Source organism: Wolffia australiana, chromosome 7 (genome assembly GCF_029677425.1).
Source record: "Wolffia australiana isolate 7733 chromosome 7, ASM2967742v1".
Classification (NCBI taxonomy): domain Eukaryota; kingdom Viridiplantae; phylum Streptophyta; class Magnoliopsida; order Alismatales; family Araceae; genus Wolffia; species Wolffia australiana.
The window spans coordinates 19,896,043-19,916,298 of NC_135841.1; the positions used below are offsets into that span (position 1 = coordinate 19,896,043).

Consider the following 20,256-nt stretch of genomic DNA (forward strand, 5'->3'; position numbering starts at 1 on the left):
CGATAAGGTTGAAGAAATTGCAGATGACCATAATCCTACACTCCCTCAAGAATAGAGAGGCACAGAAACCTAGTGGGAGTAAGAGTAACGTAATGATTTTCGCTCCTACACCTGAAGGAGTAAATTTTGAAACTGATAATTTTATCCTTAATAATTTGGATAACTTGAGTGAGCCAACTATTGAAGATCATTATGTTTATTTGGAAGAGCTTACTGATGAAGGAAAATTGCATAGTAATTTTAAATGCCGTTGTAATTTAGTTTGCCTAAAACCATTTAAATTTTATTAGAATAGAAAGTCACTCAAATGTGTAATGGGAGTGTGATGGCGAGGACGCCAACACATCACCATCGGATGCGCCGCCATGGTCAACCAAAGTCAACGTCTCCGGCACAGATACGCCGCCACAGTCAACCGACGTCAACACTCCCGCTATGGACACGCCATAACCGTCTCCGCCACGCATGTCTCCACGCACGCACGCCCCTTCGCGCATCATGACACGTTGCCAACGGCAGATCAACAGCTGCCCCTTGGCGTGACATGAAGCACAGCTCGTCTTTAATTTCTCGTCTTTAAGTTGTATTTTCTCTTTCCTCCAAGGCCTATATGTATAGGCCATTGTTTCAAGAAACAGTTAGGCAGTCATTATTCAAGAATCGAGTTTGTTTTAACTCTTCTTGGAGGACTGCCCAGCCTCCTCTATCCTTCCTCTCACCCTAGCGCCGCCATTGCCGCCGCCGCCATCGTCGTCATCGCCAGCCACCCTCTCGTTCGTCTCTCCCACCCCTTCATCCCTTCTCTCTCTCTCTCTCTCTCTCTCTCTCTCTCTCTATCTATCTCTCTCTCTCTCTCTCTCTCTCACCCCACCCAGGGCTGCCCAAGGCCGCCCCAGGCCTCCCCAGGCCTCCCCATCAAGGGCTGCCCAAGGTCATCCCAGGCCGCCCCATCAAGGGTTGCCCAAGGCCGCCCCAGGCCACCCCATCCAAGGCTGCCCAAGGCCGCCCCGGGCTGGCCCATCAAAGGCTGCCCAAGGCCGCCCCTGGCCGCTCCATCAAGGGCTGCCCAAGGCCGCCCCAGACCACCCCGTCCAAGGCTACCCAAGGGCGCCCTGGGCCGCCCATCAAGGGCTATCCAAGGCCGCCCCAGGCCGCCCCATCAAGGGCTGCCGAAGGCCGCCCCGTCCAAGGCTGCCCAAGGCCGCTCGGGCCGGCCCATCAAAGGCAGCCCAAGGCCGCCCGGGGCTGCCCATCAAGGGCTGCCCAAGGCCGCCCCAGATCGCCCCGTCCAAGGCTGCCCAAGGACGCCCCCAGGCCGTCGGCGCCACTGCACATTGTGCATACCATTCTGGTGCCGGGGCGCTGCCCCGCACCCCGCAAGGGGGCGACCCCCCCTTGACCCCCCCTCCCAACTGAGCGTGCAGTTGGATCCGTGACCCCTCATTTTTGCACCCGTCAATCGTCATGCTTTCTGCCAGGCCCGTACAACGCCTGGAACGCCCAGACTCTCTCGTCCAGTGGGCCATTCAATGCCCGGATTTGCCAAGTCTCATCATGATCAGAATTCCCTACAGCCTCTTCACACACTACGGTGCTGAGTTACGCCTGAACTCTTTGGTGTCGAAGTGTTCCTCGTCTAGTATTTCTCGAGAAGTCTCCATCGCCGTGAGATTTGATTTGGTTTGGATTTCCCCAAATTCTCTCTCGTTTGTGAGTTTCCCTCGTGACGCAAATTCGGGTATTGATTTTGGTGCTTCGGCATCGTCGTGGTGGGTGAAGACAGTACTCCCGTCCTCGACGAGGATCGGAGTTGCACCACCATTATTTCATCAATTTTAAACTCCGAATTCGTCCGTGTGGATTTTTGTGGTCTGTTTTATCCTCCCCATCCAAACCCGTCCAGTACCCCACATTCGTCATTGTCGTATCCACTCCCTCAGTCGCCCTTTCATTAGTTGTCCTACATCAGAGTGAAGTCGTCTCCTCAGAGACTGGCTTTTAGAGATGTATTTAATAGTTGAGTAGTTAAGGGTAAATGATGATAATTATAATAATAATGAAGACAATGAATATAGTAAGTGATAGGTATTTAGTAAGTAGAGGAGATATAACATTGATGAGAGAACTAGATATAAGAGATACAATATAAGACATTTGATTACTTCGTAGAAAGCTATATGAAAACAAGAGGTGGATGCAAGGATAATAATATTAAGATTTTAGTAAGATAGGGAATAATACATTATATAAATCAGAAATGTGAGTTTGCCTTGCAGGAGATTGACTTTCTCGGGCACCTGGTTGGGAAGGAAGGTGTGTGCATGGATCTCTCGAAGGTGAAGGCCATCAGGAATTGGACAGAGCCGAAGGGAGTGTCATAGTTGAGATCTTTCCTTGGTCTGGCAAATTTCTACCAGAAGTTTATCAAAGGCTTCTCCCGACTAGCTGCCCCACTAACAGACTTGTTGAGGAAAGACGTCAAGTGGCAGTGGACAGACTGGTGTCAAGGAGCATTCGACAAGTTGAGAAAAGACGTCAAGTGGCATTGGACAGACCGGTGTCAAGGAGCATTTGACAAGTTGAAGAGTGCAGTCTCCAGAGAACCGGTGCTTAGATTGCCCAAATTCGACAAGCCATATGAGGTACACACTGATGCTTCTAACTTCACACTTGGAGGTGTCTTAATGCAGGACGGACACCCCGTGGCTTACGAGAGCCACAAGCTGAACGACGCAGAGAGAAGATATTCAGTGCACGAGAAGGAGATGACAGTAGTGGTACATTGCCTGAGAGTCTAGTGCCACTATCTCCTCGGAGGGAAATTCGTGGTCTACACTGACAACGTGGCCACAAGTTTCTTCGAGTCCCAAAAGAAGCTGACCCCGAAGCAAGTGAGATGGCAAGATTTCTTGGCGGAGTTTAACTTTGTCTTGAAATCAAGCTGGGGTGGGCCAACCAAGTTGCCCACGTTTTAAGCCACAAGGAACCATAAGTTTTTGTGGCCGCACTTTCAGCAATCCTAGGAAGCATTCTTGATGAACTCAAGTTGGCGCTGAAAGACGATCCAGAAATCGTTCGCCTCATGGAGCGCATTGTCTTGGGCGAGACGAGGAGATTCTGGACTGTGGATGGCATTATCTATGCAAATGGAAACAAGCCATATGTGCCACGTGTGGGTGGGCTGCGCCGGAAGCTCCTTTATGGAGCACACGATGCACCCCATGTCGGACACCTAGGGCAGGTGCAGACCCTTGCACTCCTGTCTAGCAGCTATCACTGGCCGGGAATGGAACGAGATGTGGAGGCTTATGTTCATTCATGCTTGGTGTGTCAACAAGACAAGACGGAGAAGGCAAAGGCTGTAGGAATGCTGGAACCTCTCCCGAGGGCGAGCCGACCGTGGGAGTCTATTTCAATGGATTTCATCACTTGCCTTCCGCGCGTGGGTGGGCACGATGTAATCTTGGTTGTCGTGGACCATTTCTCTAAATATGCGACGTTCATCCCACCACGTCGGAAGTGCACGCAAATCGCGTGGCTTGTCTGTTCATGTCCCATGTGGCAAAGTACTAGGGTCTTCCATTGGACATCATTAGCGACTGCGACACAAGATTGAGTATCTCATCAAGTGGAAGAACATACCTACCGAATTAGCGACTTGGGAGCGCAACTCAGACTTATGGCAGTTCGGGGACCTAATGTGAGCATATGAAGCAGAGCAGCGGGCAGCGATGAGGGTGTCGACAAGTTCAGTGGGTGGGGGCGTGTTAGGCCCCCAACTAGGCGGCATTCCCTACCCAGAGGCTTGCATGCTTATTAGGAGGGTGTGTTCACGTGAGACTCACGACATTTAAGGTCTGAGTCATATTTAGTGCTACACGCACTACGGGTAGCGATGCCCAACCTGATCTTTCAGGCCATCACCCCCGTATGTGGTGATACACTACGAACGGTGCACGTGCCCATTCGTGCCTAGGCGAAACGGATCATGTGAAGTCTGCGTGTGTTGGGCGCGCGAGTCGATAAGCGTGAGCGCACGTGCGCCAAGCGCTGCGCTAGTGCCAAATGCCATGCACAAGCGCCAGTGCCTCGCGCGAGTGCTAAGAACTGTGTGGGAGCGAGAAGTGCTGCGCGCCGGCGCAACGTGCAAGCCAGGCAGCGTGCCACGGATGCAGTGTGCGGAGTTGTGCAGGGTGCCATGCAGCGGCCGCACGGGCAACACGCGCATTGTGTGTGCGGGGCGCGGGGTTGGGGGACATCCCGCCAGGAGACTAAGGCAAGTGGCGCACAGAGAATGCCAAGGCGACATGGGGGCGCGCGGCATCCCTGCAGGTAGTGCTGAGCGCACAACGCTCGGCTTGAAGCGTCAAATACAGCGCCGTCGTACAAACTGCGCGCGAGAGGTGTCAGCGCGGGTGCTGGTGGTGTGTGATCGTCAAGGCAGAGGTGGTGTGTGTGATCGCCATGCCCGCGGGCACATGGTGCCCGGCCTTGGGGCACATGTGTAGCGGCAAAGCAGGCACGCGTGTGCAGAGCAGCGGGCCTCGAGGCAAAGAGGCGACACTACCCTGGCGCGATGCGCCTCGTTTCATTTGATGTAACACCCCTCGTCTTCCCCCATGTAATTGTCCCAACTACGATGTAACCTTTCTATGATATCAATTCAATGACCCTATTCCTCGATGGGGTTGCGTCCCCATGTAATCTTAAGCAATTGCAAAGACTTCTGTTGTAAGAGATCAAGGCTGCTCAATGTTCTGCTCCAAGCACTAAGGCCGGCACGCGTCAAATTCGAGCAAGAGACATAGCTCGGGATTTGACCGTGTGACACCTAGATATAATAACTATAACTTTATTTCCTTTGAAAATGTATTAGCAAAAATTTGATATCTAGTTGACTAAATAGTTTATTAAAATATTCAAACACTTTGTTTCTTCATCTTCAATGATAATTAATTGAATAAGAATAAAAAACAATTACGCACCAGACAACATTAGAATTTTATCATTGAGTTTGTATCAACATCTCTTATTTGTCTTATAACGTCATGAATTTAAATGAGGCACATAGACCGCATACACTCTAAGTGTATTGGATGGCTAAGGAGCAAGGAATGAGGAATGGTTCAAGTTTGGATTATAATAATAAGAATATTTATCATGTTCTTATATATCATTATAATCATATTTATGTATATGTGTTGGTGAATGAGTTCATGTTGTTTATTTGTTTAGAACCTATTCTCATGATTCAACACACAGATTGTGATTCTAAATTTATATTTTCTAGAAATAACAGATTAAATGATATCCATGGAAAGGGAGCACGCAAATATTCTTAAAATTCTCTCGATTATTATGAGATATAATATTTTATAGTTTGAGAAAGGTAATTGATATGTCAAGATGGGGTCATCTGCCCATGATTGCTGGACCTCTTGATTGGATTATATTGTTATGTGATGAATTAATCTTTACCTTTGATATAGTTAATTAACTGGGTTTTCCAATAAAGAGATATCAGGTTTATGGAGTTATGAAATAGCTACTAGGTGGTCCCATTGGGCCCCCCACTCGCAATGTGTATTAGATGTAGGAGGATATACTTCCAGTAGAAGGTAATTATGAAAAATTCCTAGAAAATATAATGGAATATATTTTGCACGAAAGTACATCCATGAAAGTCTTTTTATGGGTTCCCTTCACCCCCTCTCCTTCAGCTCCCTCCCAAGTGGTGTGATTGGAGCGGACGGAAGATAAACCCAGAAAATAGCAGCACTTATCATGTAGAACGCAATAATATTCAAATTTCTGATAAATCTGTCGATACTTTTGGAGGCCTAATTTTTTATAGCTTGTAATAACTCATTCGAGGCACCATAAAGGGTAGAAATTCTACCCAATGTGATTTAGCAATCTATGTTCTGTATTAATGTAAAGCTTCATTACAATCATTGATCACTGCCTAGAACCTTACATACTAACCCACTCGCCCTTTCACTGGCTGGCAGGCCATCTACTGCCAAAACGGTACCATTCTCTATTGGCCTATATATTTTTTTGTGTGGCTCCATCAAACGCCTGAGCGCCCAATGTGCATGATAAGCCCAAAGTCGTTGTGTTTGAACCCACAAATTTGCTATTTATAATTAGAAAATTATAGATGGTGAAAGAAATTCAGTTTGTATAGGTTTCTAGGTTGATACTTAGGGATTTTAGTTCGTGACAATATTAACTAATGGTAAAAAATATATAATATAGAAGAGAGAAGAGGCAAAATAGAGAAACAGTGGTGTAAATTGAGGATAGGGATAGAGAGTTGAGTTCACAAAAGAGAATAAAAGAACAACACCCTTCAATCAATCAATATCTCAAAGTTCACCTTTCACAAGACAAACACTCAAGAAACAAAAGAAAATAAAGTCCATAACATTCATTACACATTTGAAGAGCGACTGGAGCCCACAATTCAAGAGCAAGGGATGGAGAGCTCAATCGCCAACATCCAAAGGAAGAATAGCTGTCACTAGATTCCACAACCTTGGGGAGGAGAAGAGATTGGAATAGAGGTAATAAGAGAGATTTCAAAGCGAGAATAGTCATACGAATAAAAACTATAGGGGAGAGGAGGGTTATTACAGAAAGAGAAGAGTAATAAGAATATTAGAGAATTAATAGGAAAGAGAGATTTCAGAGAAGATAAAAAGTAGTACGAGGAATTAGAAGAATGGAGTTTCATATATGAAGGAGAACAATAACAGAAAATACAACAGATCAGCAAGGGAGAATTAAGAAAAGAGAGAAGAAAGAAGAGAAGGAAAGATCAGCAGCGAGATAGTAGATGAGAGAGCGGATGAGAGAGATAGTGTAGAGGAGATAGAGAGAGATCAAAAGAGAGAGAAATCGGAGGGAGAGATCCAAAGGATAAAGTGCAGGGGAGAGAGAGAAAAACAGATTGGGAGTGAGAAAAATAGATCGAGAGAGAGCAATATGGGCAAGATTGAAGAGAGAGAGAGAGAGAGAGAGGTAGACGAGATTTCAGAGAAAGAGAGAGAAAGAGAGAGGTGGACGGGATTTCAGAGAGAAAGAGAGAAAGAGATAGGTGAACGAGATTGCAGAGAGAAAGAGACAGGTGGGCGGGATTTCAGAGAGAAAGAGAGAAAGAGAGAGGTGGGCAGGATTTCAGAGAGAAAGAGAGAAAGAGAGAGGTGGGCAGGATTTCAGAGAGAAAGAGAGAGGTGGACGGGATTGCAGAGAGAACGAGAGAGATGGACGGGATTTCAGAGAGAAATAGTGATGTAACACGATGGGGCTGCTCGTGTTACACCATAGGGAGGGAGAGATAATATGTGATGCAAGTGTGGATAGATGATGAGGTAATATTTAAATCAACGAGAAAGTATGATGGAAAAAATCTGACCCAAGACGATGGACCAGATAAACGACACGAGGGGTCTAGGGTCGCGGACATGCTCCCAATGACCTGACGGACCAACTTGATGGGGTAGGGGACAACCACGACACGAGGCATCCACGACCATCATCGAGAAAGACAGTGGACCAACACCGAGAACAAATTCCGTACCTCTCAATTTAATGGCTAAACCAAAAACTCACAATCTCCTGGTAGAGAAGCAGGTGAGGACAGCGTTGATGAAGGTAATAATACTATAAAAACGAAGGGGATGAGTGATGTGACTTGCGGGCCATGGCCCGAATGCTCGAGGTAGAACATAACTATCGTCGGTAAGGAAATTAGAGGGCGAGGAACTGAGTCGGGGGCGTAGTAGTTGATTGGGAATGAACGACATCAGAGGTGATCATCTCAGACAGAAGATGAACGACCATGAGATGGTGCACGCAAGGTCGTCAGGTGCACACGCACATGATGGAGCAGCAACAATGGCTAGCGGCAGGCGACAGCTGGTCAGGACAGAAGGTATCCGAGGGCCACTAGAGCGGCGATCGAGCAACGATAGGGGCCTGTGCATCCAGGGTAACTGCCATAATTAGACAAGCCGAGAAAGCGACAGCTGCAAGCAACAACAAGAGGGTGAAGGCGGACCATGACTGGGGCTTGGGTGACGATCTGCGCGACCACGCACGGGCAATTAGTGACCCGGTCGTTCGATGTGGCTGGCCGAAATCGATGGATCAAGCACGGGCATTTTTTTCTGGTGAGCGGCTGATGGCACGACGCAGCCCGAGCCCCCAAGATCATCTTCGGAGATGTCAACCTCATCATCGACATCACCACCAGTTCGTGTCCAGCCCGCACGGCAAGCTAAAGCGACAACGCGTACGCCTAGATTCAAATATCGCGGGTAACAGGCCCTCTATCTTTTATTTTCCTTTGTCATTTCGTTTGGACTTCACCCACGTTTCCTTCCTTTCCGTCATTTTTATCTTCATTTTGCGCCTCTTTATCTCTCCTTAATCGTTGTAGTGAGGGGAAATCCAACCTATAAGGATTTCCCCTCCACCACCACAAAAAGGGGTAGACAATTCCCTTCTTCCCCCCTCTTTCTTTCTTTTCCTTTTTTTTCTTACCCCATTCTTTTCTTTTCTTTTCTTTTTCTCCTTTCTTTTTTTTTATTTTTGGGCTTGGGCTTTTTATGTTAAGGCCCATCCAATCCCCCCTATAAAAGGGACAGGATGGCGCCCTAAAAGCCTTACCTCTCGTTTTATTTTGACAGAGTATTTTTCTGAGAAGTATTGTTAGAACGAGAAGGTCGCCGCTCACAATCGAGGAAGAAGAAGGAGAATAAGGAAGAAGGAGAAGGAGGAGGAAGGAGAGGAAGAGAGAAGGAGAGAGGAAGAAAGAGGAAGAGAAGGGAAGGGGAAGAACGCGGAACGCGGAGAGGAATGGGAGGTATGCCGGTGCAACTCCCCTCCCACCGCCTGGTAGAATCTCCACTACCACTGGCGTATCCACTGCCACCGCGGTGCACTCGGCCCTCCGATCTCCCCACTCTACTGACCACCAACACAGCCCCGCCTCAGGGCACGATTCACGCCGTGTCTGCACTCTTGGTCGTCACCTCCGCTTCGACCGATCGCCCGGCAGCCGGCGGTCGCGCGCTGACCTCGTCGGTCAGCCTGCCGTCCAGTATTCACCTTTCCGTCCACCTGGCCCCCGACGCGGCCCTCGCCTCCAGGCGTTGTGTCACGCACCAACTTCGGCGTTCAGCCGTCGTCGATGATCTCGACCAGCTGCCCGGCCGCCAGCGGCCGCCCGCTGACCACGCCGGTCAGCCCGCCGCTCGCCGTCCGACTTCTGCCCCATCGGCCGTAGGCGCCATTCCCGCCCCCGGGAGCGGCTTCGAGCCCTTTCGGCAGCCCAGTCCGCCGTCTCCGCACACGACAACCGCTTGGTCAATGCCAAGCCGTGCGCCGAACGCGCCAGTCAAGCCCCAATGACATGATCCGATCCGGCCGCCGCTCGCATTGCGCTTGCACCCGCAGCCTGCCGCCATCGTCGCTCGCTGCCTCGTGCCCGACGCCGCCTTTTCGTGCTTGCACTGCTCTAGCATGTCCGTAGAGGCCTCCTACGCACTCCTCTCATGCCCGTGAGTCGCTGGCACTCGACTGCATGCCACGGCTGCTGCCTGTCTTTGACGCCCCTGCCGTCTCCGCGCCGGCAACCGCCAGACCGTGGGGGGCACTCAACGCTCGCCGTGCCAGTCCCCACTTCCTGGCCTGTCTGCGTGCTGCACTTGATCCAAGATCTCCGTCGCCTAGCAGCCGTCGCTGCCGAGTTTGTCAGGCCGGCCCCGACTGCGTTCGTGCCCGACGACGTTGCGGTCACCAACCTCACTCAGAGCTCCCGCCTGCCGTGCGCCTGTCACCTATCTTCCGCATCGCTGCATGAGGACGAGCGCACAGAACCAAATTTGACGAACGACGGACATCGAAGAGGTATGCCTACTCTACCCCATTTCTCATTTCTTTCAGTGCATACCCGTATTGCCTCCACCGTGCTCAGGCTAGACATAGGTGAGCAGGACAGGATGAGTGAAAACATGCGAATTACGAGTGTCTTGCCTGTTTGGTACCAGTCGGGCTTGCCCGTCCCGTGTGAGCGAAATCCGGCGGGGAAAACCCCCTTCAGCACCGTACCATCCTCGACCCCCTCAGATGAGGTTCTGGAGGTCCAACCTCCCACCATCGGGCGACTCCATCGGTTTCCCGAGAGTCGGATTCCATTGTTAGTCAGCGCTTGCACGTGCCACAAATAGACGCATTTTCGCATTACATCGTAGTTCCCAGCCGTTAGGGTTCACTGTTGGATGACAGCCCTGGCCGTAGTCCAATACCATCTACTTTATTGACACCGAGTCACCACGCTCGGTGATGACCGGACGACGTCCCGACGACGTCCAACATCAGGCTGTGGACTAATTGGGTGGCCTTGGCAGCACGGGGCTGAGACAATCGGGTGAATGGTAGAGTTTGAAGCGGCCATGTCGCGAATGCTGCCAAAAAATATGACACCAGTCGACGGCGCCACTACAATGGCCAAGTTGGTGGCAGTGGTCAGGATGAGGGGGGACAAATGGTCGGCCGAGAGGATTCGGCGCAAGCCCATGGAGCAGCGGCGAGAAACAACAACCTGTTAATAGAAGGAGACACCATTGGCGTGCTGTGGCAGCTAGTTGAGGGTGTACCAGAGATGGACGCCGCTGAGAGGCTTCATAGACGGCGATGTTGGGTGGCTGCAGCTGTTGTGTCAATTGCAACATCGGCAACGCAGCGGCAACGTACAACTAAGGGATTCAACTGTCAAGGAGGGGATATGGTGGCAGTGAGAGGTGGGGGTTATTCTTCCGGCGGTGGCAATTGCTTCGGTGGCAGGGAACTTCTCAAAAGGGATTCCAAATGGTCCTTTGGGCATACCTTCCCTTATATAGGGTAGGGAGGGTTGCCCGAATGGGCCAAATTAGGGGAAACATCCAAAATGCAGGGATATTCCCCTAATGGCCCGAATAAAACCAAAACACTGGAAAAAGATGTGGGGAGCCCAAAACACGGGGATCCTTCATAAGACAAAGCGTAGAAAATAAACAAACTCTGGAGACCAGTTGTCAAGCATGATACTTGAAGCTTGGGTTCTTCGCGTCGACTCAGGCTCCGCGGTGCAGCTGCTAACTTACTCGGGCTTGGTCTTGCAAATGGTACTCATCAAATGGAGAAAGAGAGAGGTGGATGAGATTGTAGAGAGAAAGAGAGAGGTGGATGAGATTGTAGAGAGAAAGAGAGAGGTGGATGAGATTTATGAGAGAAAGAGAGAGCTGGACAAGATTGCAGAGAGAAAGAAAGCAAGGGAGAGCTCGAGAGAGAAATGAGGATACATTAAAAACAAAGAGGGAGGGAGGGAAGAGGACAACTTGGGAGAGAAAGAAAATGTTTTGAAGGGAGGAAGATAAAATATAGCAGAGAAGAGAGAGATTGGAATAGAGTGAGAAGAGAAGAGAGAAAGAATGACAGATTGGAAGAGAGTGAGAGAGGGGAAAAAAGGGGAAGGGAAGAGGGGAAGAACCCCAGAAAAACAGTAAAGAGAGGAAGAGGGTGTGAGCCAGCGAGAGAGAAAAAAAAAATAATGGGGAAAGGATAGTTAGATAAAGAAAGTTATGTAGGAAAACTTATAATTAGAGACATATTAAGAGAGAAATAAGAGGGATAATAGATAGAGAGAAATATTGAGTTATATTTAAAATTAGAGAGAGATGGAGATACGAATACAGAGAGCTTTAGAATCAGAGGAAGATCTCTTCTCCTCCTTTTTATGGATTCCCTTCTTCTTTTCCAAGGATGTTGAACTTCCTTCAATGGACTTCCTTTGACCGCTTCTCTTCTGTACTCCAAAGAAGTTTTCCTTGTTCATTTAAGGTTTTCTCTAAAGAAAATAAGTCAAGAATTATGTAGAGAAGGTCACCTTTTCATGCATGTATACCATAAAAATGCCCAGTGTAAAATGGTGAGCTTAGAGCAATATTAATGAGATTATTGTAGTATATAATATCAATTTTAGGTATATTTATAGATATCTCTTATGCTATTATCAGTGCACCACCCTCTGCATGTCAATATGCCAATTGACACCAATCAATGTATAGTTGCCATCAATCTTGTCGCATAAACAATTCTTTTACCTTTTAATCCTAAATAATTTTTAAAAAAATATTACCGAACTCCCTTAGATACAAACCCGTACCCCTAGATTAAATTTAGATCATTTGAGATTAAAAAATACACAACATTTCTGCATTAAAATATTATTAAATAACCCTAAATTTGGACTTATCACACGCCCATACTTGTGATTGATGTTTAGTGAATCCACATGCATGATGATGTTAGTGGGTTTAGTTATGCTGAATTAGAAAAATATGATATATTCATATATTACTTTAATTATGGATGAATTCGTGGAAACGTCTTACAAATGATACCTGAATACCTAAGCTCATATAGTCATGATATGCAGTATATGGCTACCATATAAATTATCTAATTGGGAGTTCACGAGTTTTAAAATTTTAAATTGACATATATATGTTGTTGTATATCTCTATGCTATCAATTAATTAATATGAGACAATTATGGGGATCAAGGCATTTAATATGGGATTTTTTCTTAAAGGCTATTTAGTTCAAGTTAAATGATGGTGATATATTAGATTTAATTCAAGAGGATCAAATCACCCTTGCCCATAAATAGAAGTCTTAGTCCTTGGGTCACAACATGTTGAGACTCTCTTTGGGCAACCCCAATTATCCTTGAGATAAAAAATACTCGTTCTGAGATTTATCCTCCTCGAGCTGCCCCTAATTACTCGAATTCACCTTCTTGTTGTGGCTGTTGGAGAAATAATCTTGACTCATTAATTTTAGGAGTCGGTAGTTTTTTTAATAAGTCAGGAATTACCTAGTCAGCATGGCATAAGGAGATGTGGAGGGAGCAGCTTATTTTGAGGAGCTAAAGACTGGGTTCCTTGGAAGACCAAGTACATGGACAGGTGTGTGGCTATGCTGAGTTTAGATCTATAGGCAGTTATGAGTGAGTGCCTATAAATATGTAGATGTTCCATTGTTGTAGTGTGCTGTGTGCATCAAGGTTCCTTTCTCTCTCATAGTGTTCTTGCATCTTGTTTCTCTGTGTGAGATCAAGAGAGTGAGTGCTTGTCCTTCCCCTCTGTGTGAGTTGCTGAAGTGAGAGAGCCAGGTTCCAACAGCGGCAGCCAGATTCGATTCGAATTCCTTTTAATATGGCTGGTTAACTTAATAATTCTTCCTACATTTTGACGCGACCCAATTACTGTTTATGGCAACTTCGACGTGGCCAAAGGAAATAAAGTTTTTCATAGGTTTGAGCCACTTTCTTTGTCATTCATGTCAACCTATCCACTATCCCCCGCGCGAGCTGGATGTCACCCCCTGCTTCATTTAACGCCCACTTTCTTCCTTCATCTTGGCTGCGGTCCCCTACCAAAAAAATGAAATACTCAACGTGGCAAATAATGGAAAAACGTTTGGAAAGAATTGTGGCTGATTGTGTGTGCCGGGTTCTCTGGCTGAAAAAAGAAAAAAATTGGGCGACGTCCATCAAGCCAGCGAGACATGGATAAGGCCATGACGGACTTTTTCAATAAAATTTCCTCGAATCACTTTAGAAATGTCACGAGCTGCGGTGTATTCTTGAGAGGGAGGCGGAATCGGCGCCTAAGGGCCATAGTTATACACAGAAGCTCTCTCTATCTCTCTTGTATCGTATATCTGAGCTCAAACGTTGCGTTGACAAAACTTCTGATCCTCTGAACCGTCCTGACTTGATATTCTTTATTCGACGTGAATTGGTGTGAACTGGTGGATAAATTGACAAGACATCATGTCCAATTAAATGTGGCGGGATGAGCTGTACCATCCCTCCGGAAACTGTCACGGCGTTGGGTTGTTCCCATCCTTTCGACCTGTTTCAGCGGCATTTCACATATATGTGACACAACGTATTCGTATTTTTCCATCTAGAAAAAAGATGATGTTGCGGCGATGCTGAGAGGTACTTCTGGGCAGCCGCCCGTAGGCAGTCTCTGCCGGCTCAGGACTAAATCCACATGCTACTGCGTAGGCCCAGGGTGGTATTAAACTCGGCCTCGAAGGATTTAATGGCGGACAAATACGCCAGAGGAAACGTTTGCGCAGCCGCACATGGCAGACGAATGATTAAGAGGTCATTTCTCAGAGGACGGATAGTGTGGACGGATTAGCATCGGTATCTTATACCTCTATCTCCTCATAACGTCATGACTTTCCTACCGTTGGATCTGTTAAGGAGTTCATCCCGAGCAGGGTAACTTTTGTTTTCGCGCCACTTGCCATGAGGCCTCCTTCATCTTCTTCTGGATGCTGGGGGGAGGTTGACCACTAGGGCCTGTCTGCTACGATACTTCTTGGTTCAATAAGATCGGGAAAAAGACTGGACGGGAAACCCAATTGTCAGATAACTAATAAAAAAAAGCCTTTAATGGGTGTCTTTACGGAATCTATCCGGGTAGATCTCTCTTTACGCAGCTTCGTGAATCTTATCACCTTCTTACTCTTCTGGAATTCCACCAGTCAATTAAATTCTTTTGGGATATGAACAGAAAACGCCAAGATGTGAAATGAAATCATAAATACAGGGGGAGAGTGAAAGTGGGTTGGGAATAGATGACTGAGACGAGCCAATGCACGAAATATCAACAGCGAATAATAGCCGGCAGTCCCGAACTGGGGGGTAGGCAAGGGACATCATTATCTTTATGATCATAAAGACGACAACTGCACATGGGTGGAGAAATGATCCTTATGGGATTTTCCACTGTTCTGAGGACCTGTATTACTCCTGGTAGATATCTTAAATTATATTTAACTGTATTGCCGTAATTTTCAGATAGACTCTATAGTTACATCAACACAAACATACTGAACAAATGAACGAGAGGAGAAAAATTGATCAGGAATTTCAGGAATCCCCTTAAATAGTACAATTTTCGGCGTATCGTGCTCGATCCAGTAGCCTACAACCCATCCGCTTCTTCGCAGCAAAAGTCCACAGTAGGAATGAAGATCCGTCCCGCTCGCCATCTGCCCGACGCGGCAACGAGGCCGTCGAATAAAAACGGGACTCGCGGCGAGAAACGCGGCCTCGGACACAAGTTTGACCTGACTTGCGTCGCCAATTCTCAGCTATTTTTGAAGGCGGAAATCAGGAGAGAGAATCCGGGCTTACTTCCTGCCTGTTCCTTGTCAACTGTATCGTCCTCCAGTAGCCATGGCCGGCTCTCTAAGCCACTTCTGGCCCGGAACAAGAAGGCTGCGCGACTAGAGGTCTCGCTGAACCACCAGTCATGAACGTCCCACATCATGTCAACTGGCATCCCATCGACGAAGATGGTGTGGTTCCCTCTGAAATTCCACTTAAGCCGCCTCACATGGACTACCTTCTTTTTATCGATGCAGACGAAGAGTTCGGAATCCTTGGTATCGCGAGCATCTCCCATACACTTGATTAATATCTCATGATCTCGACCCCCATCTCTGAACCGGGCCTTAGTCACATGAAGCGTGCCGCCGAAAACCTGCTCCTTTCGGCTGATCAGACGGAACTCGGGCGCTGGTTTGAATTCCTCGAGTGTCTTGATGTGAGCGACGTTCATGTCCCCAAGTAAGAGCCCCAGTTCTGAGTTGACGACGACCACGACGTAGAAGCCCTGAATTGGTTCGGCTCCGGACCCGTACTTGGCCGAGGATATGTCCCAGAAGATTTCCACCGTGGAGCTGCCAAATACGTGCGCGCGGCTCCCCTTCTTCTTCCTCAACAGGATGGAATTGCCGCGCTCAGCGTGTTCCTTGCATGGGTAATCTTCCACGCCCAAGGAGAAGCCCTGCCCTATCAAGCTCTTTGACCAGCCCACCTTCACCAGAATCTCCGCCTGAGTGGATAGCCGCACTTTGTAGAAGCAGGAGACAGACCTTTGAACTGACGGATCCCTGCCAGACAGAACGCTGCCGCTGCCCGAACACGATGAGTACGATACATGGACTGCCCTATCGCCGTAGCAGGAAGCGAAGTCCCTCATCGGTGCGGAGGGAGGGGAGAAGAGATGAGGAGTAGAGGCCGGGGTCAAGGAAGGGGGAATACTTAGAAGGGGAGAGTGGAGAGGAGTCGGAGACAATTGAAGAGGGATAGAAGAAGAGTATCGACCCTTCTTGGCTTTCTTCTCCGATTTTTTAATCTCCTCAAACTTTTGCCGAAAAGAGAACGTGAAATACTCAAATAACCCACCGGGAGTTGATGAAGAGACCAGCGGAACAGTAATTTGAATATTTCCCGCAAGTCAAGTTCGCTGAAGAAGACTGGCCATTTTTTAATACGAGGGCTTTTCCAGACCTGTAACGTAGATCACTGTACCGACCCCCGGTTATGAGAGGCCAAGGGTTCTTGATAACATTCATTAAGCGCGGAGCCCACTCGCATAAAACAGCGGTCCGGTAGCCTGCTGTGGCTCCAACCCTACGGCCCGTGCGGGAAGGATCAACAGGAGTAAAGATATAGCTTTGGAGCCCGGCGTGCTAGTCATGCATTGAACTCAATAAGTCAAATTAAATATTGAAGGCATCACTCTCACCCTCGCTTCGTCAGATGGAGAGTGGGAAGCCATCTTACGCCGTTTATTGGTGATAGGCTAAGTCAGATTGCAGGACGACCACATGCATGATTAAGCTATCATAAAAGAGTTCTGAGATGGAGGAACTTGGTGCTTGTTGATTGTAATGCCCTTTCAGAATCCTTTTCTAATCTTGCCAATAATATTAGCTAGGACGGGGGCTTTGACCGTCTTAGCTACAATCTTTTTTATCCGGTCAGAAGGAAATTACCTTAGCGTTAATACGAAGCCTCCTCTGAATAGCCCGTGGGTGTCTCCCACAGATTAGACGCGACCTATTATAATTGATTATGACATCGAAGACTATGATAACGACGGAGACAATGTAGCCGCGGCCCGCGGTTCATCTCAGACTCTTCGTGACATCGAAGATTTTGACAAGGACAGAAACAATCTAGCCGCGGCCCGCGGTTCATCTCAAACTTTCAGTTTCTGGTGATCTCGAATAAAACCCCTCTCCAAAACGGGAAGCTAGGGTGAAGAGTAATTTTAGGTGCTCAATTCTCTATTGACGAAGACGCTAGTCTACCAATACGACGGCTCCACTGCAGCTACCGCTCGCCTGGTCGATATGCGTCGTGGAACTGCCGTTAGCGATAATGGCTTTCGTTTGGTGATTTATTGGCAGTGATCTTTGGGGAAGGGGTTAACCGATCGAGCGGCGACCTTTGATACCCCGACAAATCCGGGCATAGCGACGCATGGCCTGAAGCTATGAACAAGTGCAGAAGGCTGACCCTCCACAATTAAAATACTGCGCATACATGTTGTCAGCGGACATCTTCTGTCTATCCCCACCTGTCTCTCTCTCTAACTATTTCGACTATTGTTCGCGATGGAGTTTAGGGCTCAGTTCCTTGAGGAACTCTGTCCATTTCTCGAATTTTAAAAGGCCCCTCGTCCATATGATTTGTATCCTTTTCCATTAATGACTAGCACTATTGCCCTTCCATGCTCCCCTTTCTCCTTTCTTCTCAACTCTCTCTTCTCTATCCATTCTTCTCTACACTGTGTAGTCTATGTGTCTTCAAGACTTTTTGGCTAGTTGGAGTGCCGTCGACTACCTCCACGCTCAAGGTGACCGGCTCAACTTAGGACTTCCTTTCTCGTGGTACCTGCTTTAGCAAGCCAAGAGTATTATCAATCTATCAACAGTCAATAAATCGATCAATCTTCTATATTTTTTTGGGTAAAGATGAGTTTTATTGATATCAACAATAAGGTACATAACTTGCCCGATATTTTGGCTTTGATATTGCATCGACTGAAAAGAAATGGATTAGTGTACTGAGTCTGTGCTGTTGCGCTGCTCTTTGAGTTCCATGTGTCGTGTCATCATCTCAGACTTGTGAAGCACCTCAGATTTGTGAGACTCCTGCCCTCTTAGATTACTCCCCCTTCTCTTTTTCTGTCGCATGATGCATGTTTCATGCATTGTATGTTTAAATTTTATGCGTTACATGAATAATATTGATATATGTATAATATAGAGTATCTCTACACTTTTCTGCAGAACAATGAATTCAAAAGACCATTCGATTCTATCGTATGCCTTCTCCATATCTAGCTTCTATATATCATTATGACTAGTTGTTTTGAGTTAAATAGATTGAGCGATTGCATGCACTAGAATCACGCTTTACTATCTATCTCTATCTATCTATCATTGGTTTTTTTAAGAAACAGTTCCATTGGTGTGAGCGTGCATATACATTGTGTAGGTTGCCACAATGGCAAAGACCATGAAGAATGCCCCTACATAGAGCGACTTACATTTTTCAATTTGGATGTATCATGTTCTCCACCATCTGCCTTCTTGGGGCTATGTTGGTGAGGGATAAAATAGAGAGATTTAAAGTGAAGTGGTTCTATCATTCAGCAAAAGAATGCCGCCAATCCAATCGATTGCTCCCCTCAGATGCAGTTAGTTTGTCTTTTATGCTACACATACCAATCTCCATTGAACAACTCTGTGGAATCCCCTCCAACTACTGGAGAACTTCTAGAAATCTGCCTGATGGCGCGGCACCGTCCGATACCGCAGGGTCGTCACGCGAGGAGCCAGCACCGTCACCGAGCCCGCCACCGACACGTGTCCAACCGACACAGCGAGCCGCAGCATCGACGCGCAACCCCAGGTTCAGATATTCGGCGTGAAGGCACGCCACCTTCGGAGCGTTTGACTCACTCGTTTCTTACTTTCCCTTCATCACTTTTCGTCCTTATCATTTCGTCGTTGTAGCGAGGGGAAGAACCCATATGAGGATATCTTCCCCTCCCATCTACCTTAGTGGGCCTTACAAGCCCTTTTATTTTCTGTCCTTTTCTTTTCCCTTCTTGTTTAAGGGGGCCCATTTCATCCTTCCTATATAAGGGAGGGGTGGGCGCCCCCCCAAACTCACTCTTGATTTCCTTTGAGAATATACGTCATTTTGAGAAGTCAGAGAGTCACGTACGTGAGGAGAGGAAGAAGAAGAAAGAAGAAGAAGAGGAAAGAAGAAGAAGAAGGAAGAAGAAGAGGAAGGAGAAGAAGAAGAAGGGAGAGAGGAGAAGGAAGAGGAGAGAGGTCCCGCCGCCGCCGCCCTGTCCGCCGCCGCTTCACCGGCCGCTCCGCCCCCGTCTGCTACACCGCCGCCGCACGATCAGCCTCGCCATCGACCAGCCGGCACCCTTGCCGCCCGTCGAATGTCACCGCGCGCCCGACGTCACCGCCGCCCACCTGGTATTCCGGCCGTCCCACCGATCGTCGCCGTGAGACTGTCGACCCCGCCGACCGCTCGGTCTTCCGGCTGCCCGCCGCTCGGTTTTCCGGCTGCCCGCCGCTCGGTCTTCCGGCTTCCACTTGTCTTAACCCGCTGCCTCCGCCACTGCGCACGCTGCCCTGTCCCCTGCGGACGCGACTGACGCCACTGGTAGAGGGGCCCCACTCGCTGCCTCCGCAGACAGCTCGCCTCTACCCTCCACCGGCACCGCTCACCCCGCGCCGAAGTACGACCGCACCACGCCGCGCCTGTGTTACAAGGCACCCCATGCCCGGCCCGCGCGCTGCGCCTACCAGCGCGCCGCGCTGCTCGCCCGCTGCGCCCTCTGCGCCCGCCGGCGTGCCGCGCCTGCCAGTGCACCGTGCCCGCCCGCACGACACGCCTGTCGCACGCCATGCTCGCTCATGCGCCACACCACTCAGTGTTGTGCCAGAGCCCCGACCGGTGCCCTGCATGCTGCCGCCCCCCCCCCCCCCCCCACCCCCGCTCATGTCTGCACCATCGTCTTCCCTCGCTCCTGCACTAGTCAGGCGCCGGCGTCCACTGTTCGTTGCCTCCCCCGGATCCCATTGATACGGAATATCCGTCGCCAGCGCGACGAAGGTACTCCCCAACCCTCTGTTCTTTACCTCTCTTACTTTCTTCAGTGCACTTTCGATTTGCCTCCTCCGCGCTCGGGTTAGATGTAGGTGAGAGTGAGACAGGTTGAGAAAATGATGATTATCTATATGAGAGTCTTACTTGCCCGGTACCAGTTGGGTTCTCCCGACGCGTGTGAGCATACT

At 48.5% G+C, this 20,256-nt stretch overlaps 1 protein-coding gene and 1 long non-coding RNA gene across 2 annotated transcripts; one reads left to right on the forward strand and one right to left on the reverse strand.

Annotated features, from left to right (window-relative positions):
- Positions 1-14,945: 14,945 nt before the first annotated feature.
- On the reverse strand, positions 14,946-16,466 carry LOC144705697 (DUF868 family protein (DUF868)). The gene has a single exon (XM_078578469.1). The coding sequence runs from the start codon at positions 16,119-16,121 to the stop codon at positions 15,225-15,227; it is 897 nt and encodes a 298-aa protein (XP_078434595.1). The 5' UTR covers positions 16,122-16,466; the 3' UTR covers positions 14,946-15,224.
- Positions 16,467-17,020: 554 nt separating this feature from the next.
- Positions 17,021-19,148, forward strand: LOC144705698 (uncharacterized). Its single transcript, XR_013582089.1, has 2 exons — positions 17,021-17,786; positions 18,754-19,148. It is a non-coding gene; the product is annotated as an uncharacterized LOC144705698 (long non-coding RNA).
- The last annotated feature ends 1,108 nt before the right edge of the window (positions 19,149-20,256 follow it).